Below are 7,663 nucleotides of genomic sequence, written 5' to 3' on the forward strand. Positions count from 1 at the left end.
TTGACACCGGTGTGTCAGACCCACCATACTTGCTCCGGACACTGCGAGAGGGCTGTACAAGCAATGATCACACGCACGGCACAGCGGACACACCAGGAACCGCGGTGTTGGCCGTCGAATGGCGCTAGCTGCGCAGCATTTGTGCACCGCCGCCGTCAGTGTGAGCCAGTTTGCCGTGGCATACGGAGCTCCATCGCAGTCTTTAACACTGGTAGCATGCCGCGACAGCGTGGACGTGAACCGTATGTGCAGTTGACGGACTTTGAGCGAGGGCGTATAGTGGGCATGCGGGAGGCCGGGTGGACGTACCGCCGAATTGCTCAACACGTGGGGCGTGAGGTCTCCACAGTACATCGATGTTGTCGCCAGTGGTCGGCGGAAGGTGCACGTGCCCGTCGACCTGGGACCGGACCGCAGCGACGCACGGATGCACGCCAAGACCATAGGATCCTACGCAGTGCCGTAGGGAACCGCACCGCCACTTCCCAGCAAATTAGGGACACTGTTGCTCCTGGGGTATCGGCGAGGACCATTCGCAACCGTCTCCATGAAGCTGGGCTACGGTCCCGCACACCGTTAGGCCGTCTTCCGCTCACGCCCCAACATCGTGCAGCCCGCCTCCAGTGGTGTCGCGACAGGCGTGAATGGAGGGACGAATGGAGACGTGTCGTCTTCAGCGATGAGAGTCGCTTCTGCCTTGGTGCCAATGATGGTCGTATGCGTGTTTGGCGCCGTGCAGGTGAGCGCCACAATCAGGACTGCATACGACCGAGGCACACAGGGCCAACACCCGGCATCATGGTGTGGGGAGCGATCTCCTACACTGGTCGTACACCACTGGTGATCGTCGAGGGGACACTGAATAGTGCACGGTACATCCAAACCGTCATCGAACCCATCGTTCTACCATTCCTAGACCGGCAAGGGAACTTGCTGTTCCAACAGGACAATGCACGTCCGCATGTATCCCGTGCCACCCAACGTGCTCTAGAAGGTGTAAGTCAACTACCCTGGCCAGCAAGATCTCCGGATCTGTCCCCCATTGAGCATGTTTGGGACTGGATGAAGCGTCGTCTCACGCGGTCTGCACGTCCAGCACGAACGCTGGTCCAACTGAGGCGCCAGGTGGAAATGGCATGGCAAGCCGTTCCACAGGACTACATCCAGCATCTCTACGATCGTCTCCATGGGAGAGTAGCAGCCTGCATTGCTGCGAAAGGTGGATATACACTGTACTAGTGCCGACATTGTGCATGCTCTGTTGCCTGTTTCTATGTGCCTGTGGTTCTGTCAGTGTGATCATGTGATGTATCTGACCCCAGGAATGTGTCAATAAAGTTTCCCCTTCCTGGGACAATGAATTCACGGTGTTCTTATTTCAATTTCCAGGAGTGTATGTTCGATATCTCGGATGTCTCATAAGCTGTGAGTGATGTTCCTGTAGTAAGGCCCAAAAGTCAAGCACATTCTTTCTGCCGTCTCGGAAAAGATAACGCACAGTCAAACCTGGAATCCAAGTCACTGCGTTTGTCTTCGTTCGGGGATAATATGTCCTATCTGGGAGAAGTAGTGTGCGTGGTTCTATTGTTTGCGGCCCCACCTGAAGGAGGAAGGCGATCATTTTTCTGGCCAAACACCATACGTCCGCCGAAGGACCGCATATCAGGCGATGCTCCTCAGTGTCTATAACATTGCACTGCGGACACAGTGGTTCGTCCACCATATGAATTGTATGCAACCTGGAACGAGTCACGTATCTCAGCTACCGGGGGCGAACAATATGATTAATGAAACATGAAATATATATTCGACCTATCACATAGGCTACTTTATAAATTTTGCTATAATTTTTTTAGTGGGGGATAGCGTGATTCGTGTAAAACATTTTTTGTTTATCATCAAAAATCTCTAACATAACATCGATGCATCAGTCACGTAATTACAGCTGGCATGAGCGTAAGCAATGAGAATGATCAGGTCATCAATTTTAATGAGCATAGCACATATATTTTCGCACATGTTTACTTTCAAGGAATTTTCCTTTTCAACAAAAATCTATGGAGCTTGTACTTATTCACTCCGTCCCAGCCTGATGCAAGCGTCTAGTGAATTTAACGTCTTCCTCAAGTCCCAACTGGCTCTTAAAGAGCTTCGGATTTTTTTCTAACAATCGCAATCTTTTCTTTCGCCTTTTTCGCTGTGGATCCCTTAGATCCCAGAAGCACCTGTACACTTATATTCTTCTATGAGCAGCATTACGTTCTTTTCAGGCCACTGCGTCGCCCATGCCACTCACACCAACAACGAAATTAGACAAGATAGCAGAGGAGAGCATTCTGTACTGTTAACACCTAAGCGGAGAGGACACGAAATAGACCGACAATGCGAACACTTGCGAATGCAGTTCCCATGCGCTGGCATTCTGTTTACACCAGAGAGAATTCTCGTTCGTTCGTGTTCATTCGCTTCTCTTGGCTCAGCTGTAAATCAGGCTTAACAGTTACTCCCGAAACAAAAAGGTCGTATTACAGTGAAGTGATTTCTGCGAAATTCCATATTACTTTCAATTCTCAGCAAGCTGTATTTGCCATTAATCGTAAATCTAGATGCTGATTCTTTTTCAACGGTTTAACCGAGGCCGTTAAATTACACGCGCACCCAGTGATCATCAGACAGCGTACCATTCAAAAATGGCTCTGAGCACTATGGGATTTAACTTCTGAGGACATGAATCCCCTACAACTTAGAACTACTTGAACCTAACTAACCTAAGGACATCACACACATCCATTCCCGAGGCAGGATTCGAACCTGCAACCGTAGCGGTCGCGCCAGCCGGCACAGCGTACCATTGTCCTCGTCTAGTAAACAGACTACGGTAGTTTAGTGGTAGCAGATCAGACGACAGCGAGACAGGCAGAGACGGGCAAACGCAGAATGACTAAATGCGTAGTCACCAGAGTATCGGGGAAGGAAGCGTTCGTTAGATGCTAATAACAGATTGTAAGACAAATGTAGAAGTAGAGGACAGCTCAAACTGCCGCGTAGAGTAACCTAAATTAGGCGTGTATCACGCCGTCGGAGTGCGAGAGGCTCAAACTATTACTGAGGTCCTCGTCCTATCACGAAAAGTAGTAGATGGGTTGGTTGCTGCCCAGGAGTGAGAGGTTGAGGTGACCCCTCTTGGACAGCATCGGTGGTGCTATTTTACAAATCTAAACACTTTCCTATCTACCAATTGTCCTATCCTCTGACTATATAAATCTCTAATTTTAAGCATTTCCATTACCTAATTAGTCTTACGTTTCCAAGTATGTAAAGCTATAACTATGTTAAAGATTTTTTTTTTATTTTAAGAAATCAAATATGTTTTATATTATATAATTTAATATTGTGAAAACATGACCTGTCTTAGACACTAAGTGGCACCTCATTTGTAGATTTTGACAGTGTTGACTGGAATGCTCTGAAATTCTGAAGGTAGCAGGGATAAAATAAAGGAAGCGAAAGGCTAGCTACAACTTGTACAGAAACCAGACGGCAGCAATGGGAGTCGAGGGACGTGAAGGGGAAGCAGTGATTCAGAAGCGATTGAGACAGGATTGGCCGGCCGGAGTGGCCGTGCGGTTCTAGGCGGTACAGTCTGGAGCCGAGCGACCGCTACGTCGCAGGTTCGAATCCTGCCTCGGGCATGGTCGTGTGTGATGTCCTTAGGTTAGTTAGGTTTAAGTAGTTCTAAGTTCTAGGGGACTGCTGACCTCAGATGTTAAGTCCTATAGTGCTCAGAGCTATTTGAACCATTTGAACCAATGAAGCATATTTCATTATCAGCAGTTTATGATGGTAGTATGAATTTCTTGAAGCATTACGTTGGTGCATAAGTTCGTAGCAATTTTTCTCTAAGTTAACCACAACAGATACAAATAACAGAGACGTCAGTAACCAATAATATATTCTCCTTCACTATTTGCAAGATCGTCCCAACGCTGGGGTAACTTTTCGGTTCAGAGACCCACTTGATTTTGAGGCAAAGAGCTCAACGGGTCATGTTCGGAGAGCTCTTTCATCAGGAAAGGAAGTTCCTTGAAGGTTCTTCGATAGAGAGCGGAAAAGATGAAAATCTGAGGACGCAAGATGAGGTGAATAAGGTGGGTGCGGAATGATTTCCCAATTCAACTCCTGTCTTGTGTTTTTTGTCAGTGTAGCAAAATTCGGGCGGGCGTTATCGTGGGGTAGCATCACATCATGAAGACCTCCTGGTCGTTGTTCGTGGACTGCGCCTGCTGATGTTTCAGTTGTTGGCAGTAAATATCAGCAGTGATGGCTACACTTCGGGAAAGCAATTCGTAGTACACCACACCGTCGCTGTTCCACCAGATGCATAACATTTTCTCCTGCGGATGCGCGCAGGTCTTTGCACGGCATACTGCTGCGTTGTCTGGGGTAAACCATTCCTTTCTTGTCCTTACGTTAGAATAAAGAACCAATTTCTCGCCACGAGTAACGATACAGGATAGGAATGGTGGGGTTGCTGACGAGCGATTTGAAGACGACCAAGCAGAGATGCACACATGGCTACCCGTTGATTTGTGTTATTTTGGCTTAGCGAGCATGCATTACCCGTACTCCCCATTTTTGATCCTTCCGCATTTGATGCAAAGTCGCGCTATGGTGAAATGTTCACAGTTCATCATATCTGCCAATTCTCGAGTACACTGACACGGATCATTGTGGATTAATGCGTTCAAACGATATTCATCAAGTCCCGGAGGTCTTCCTGAACTTGGAGTGTCACTGACGTGAAAACGATCCCCTTTAAAAAGGGGAAACCATTTTCTGGCCCCGCTCTGTCCATTGGCATTATCCTCACACACGGCACAAATTTTTCTGCCCGTTTCCGATGCTGTCACCTGTCTGTTGAAGTCAAAATATGTAGGAATTGTTCAGATTGTTCCACTTGGAATTGCATTTTAAAGTGTCCACAGCTCCACCCGCTATCTCCAAATGACAAAATGGCAATGTGTAAACTCAAACAGCAACGGTGAACTACAAATACACAACAACAATCGATACTTTCGATACAGTTCCCCACAGTCTATTAAACAACAAAGTAAGAGCATATCGACTATCAGACCAATTGTGTGATTGGATTGAAGAGTTCCTAGCTAACAGAATACAGCATGTCATTCTCAATGGAGAGAAGTCTTCCGAAGTAAGAGTGATTTCAGGCGTGCCGCAGGGGAGTATCGTAGGACCGTTGCTATTGTGTTCAAATGTGTGTGAAATCTTATGGAACTTAACTGTTAAGGCCATCAGTCCCTAAGCTTACACACTACTTAACCTAAATTATCCTAAGGACAAACACACACACACATGACACAGGGAGGACTCGAACCTCCGCCGGGACCAGCCGCACAGTCCATGATTGCACCGCCTTAGCCGGCCGGAGTGGCCGTGCGGTTCTAGGCGGTACAGTCTGGAGCCGAGCGACCGCTACGGTCGCAGGTTAGAATCCTGCCTCGGGCATGGATGTGTGTGATGTCCTTAGGTTAGTTAGGTTTAACTAGTTCTAAGTTCTAGGCGACTGATGACCTCAGAAGTTAAGTCGCATAGTGCTCAGAGCCATTTCGCAGCGCCTTAGACCGCTCGGCTAATCCCGCGCGACCCGTTGCTATTCACAATATACATAAATGACCTTGTGGATAACGTCGGAAGTTCACTGAGGCTTTTTGCGGATCACGCTGTGGTATATAGAGAGGTTGTAACAATGGAAAATTGTACTGAAATGCAGGAGGATCTGCAACGAATTGACGCATGGTGCAGGGAATGGCAACTGAATCTCAATGTAAACAAGTGTAATGTGCTGCGAATACATAGAAAGAAAGATCCTTTATCATTTAGCTACAATATGGCACGTCAGCAACGGGCGGCAGTTAACTCCGTAAATTATCTGGGAGTAGCCATTAGGAGTGATTTAAAATGGAATGATCATATAAGTTGATCGTCGGTAAAGCAGATGCCAGACTGAGATTCATTGGCCGGCCGAAGTGGCCGCGCGGTTCTGGCGCTGCAGTCTGAAACCGCGAGACCGCTACGGTCGCAGGTTCGAATCCTGCCTCGGGCATGGATGTGTGTGATGTCCTTAGGTTAGTTAGGTTTAACTAGTTCTAAGTTCTAGGGGACTAATGACCTCAGCAGTTGAGTCCCATAGTGCTCAGAGCCATTTTTTTGAGATTCATTGGAAGAATCCTAAGGAGATGCAATCCGAAAACAAAGGAAGTAGATTACAGTACACTTGTTCGCTCACTGCTTCAATACTGCTCACCAGTGTGGGATCCGTAACCGATAGGGTTGATAGAAGAGATAGAGAAGATCCAACGGAGAGCAGCGCGCTTCGTTACAGGATCATTTAGTAATCGCGAAAGCGTTACGGAGATGATAGATAATCTCCAGTGGAAGACTACGCAGGAGAACGCTCAGTAGCTCGGTACGGGCTTTTGTTGAAGTTTCGAGAACATACTGCTCACCGGTGTGGGATCCGTACCAGATAGGGTTGATAGAAGAGATAGAGAAGATCCAACGGAGAGCAGCGCGCTTCGTTACAGGATCATTCAGTAATCGCGAAAGCGTTACGGAGATGATAGATAAACTCCAGTGGAAGACTCTGCAAGAGAGACGCTCAGTAGTTCGGTACGGGCTTTTGTTGAAGTTTCGAGAACGTACCTTCACCGAGGTGTCAAGCAGTATATTGCTCCCTCCTACGTATATCTCGCGAAGAGACCATGAGGATAAAATCAAAGAGATTAGAGCCCACACAGAGGCATACCGACAATCTTTCTTTCCACGAACAGTTCGAGACTGGAATAGAAGGGAGAACCGATAGAGGTACTCAAGGTACCCTCCGCCACACACCGTCAGGTGGCTTGCGGAGTATGGATGTAGATGTAGATGAAATGCAACCACAGGAACCGAAATACCAATATGAAAAACAAATACGATACTAACTTATGCACCAGCCTAATATAAGCTGAGGAGCACATTTGACAAATATTATTTAATCCGTGAGGACACTAATGTTTTATAATTCTGCATCGGTCAGTTATCACCAGAGTGGTCGGTAGCGTTTGTGTGGGGAAGTGTTCGGCGACTCACCGTGGTCCCCGTAGGCGGCGGCTGCGGCTGCGGCGATGAGGCAGGCCGCCAGAAGGAGTTGTCCGTTCTTGGGGAGCGCCATCGCCGTGTGTCGCGTGCAGAGCCCGGAGGACTAGTGCCGCCTGAGGCCCCCCTCGGCCACGACGCCGCCTGCCCAGAAACCGAGACGCCGCCCCTCCAGCCGTGGGCGGACATTAGCGTGTTAAGGTAGCACGCGCACGCGCCGCAATACCGCCCACTTCTCCCTCGCCAGTAGGTCGCAATGCGACACTCTACCCAGCGGCTGCCGGCGACGTCCGGCCGCTCCGGAGGTCCGAGAGTCTGAGTTATTGCCTATTGTCCACAGAGCTGCTGAAAGAACCCACCCACTGGACGCATACTCCAGCCTACCTAGCCAGAGCATTAGAGGATAATTTACTTATATAAGTTCGTTTAAGGGGGGTAGGACGTCAAACGGGCCGACTTGGAGCAGGAGAGGCACCACAGGACATTTTAATTTCCACTGTCTATA

General features: G+C 48.4%; 1 protein-coding gene across 1 annotated transcript in view; it reads right to left on the minus strand.

The window, feature by feature from the left end:
* The window catches only part of LOC126237322 (uncharacterized), a 245,021-nt gene extending 237,746 nt beyond the window's left edge, over window positions 1–7,275 (minus strand). The window contains exon 1 of the mRNA XM_049947291.1: window positions 7,153–7,275. Within this exon, the coding sequence (XP_049803248.1) occupies window positions 7,153–7,234 (82 nt within the window). The 5' untranslated portion in view covers window positions 7,235–7,275. The remainder of the gene's footprint in view (window positions 1–7,152) is intronic.
* Window positions 7,276–7,663: the final 388 nt, after the last annotated feature.

The sequence above is a fragment of the Schistocerca nitens genome, chromosome 2 (assembly GCF_023898315.1).
Source record: "Schistocerca nitens isolate TAMUIC-IGC-003100 chromosome 2, iqSchNite1.1, whole genome shotgun sequence".
NCBI lineage: Eukaryota > Metazoa > Arthropoda > Insecta > Orthoptera > Acrididae > Schistocerca > Schistocerca nitens.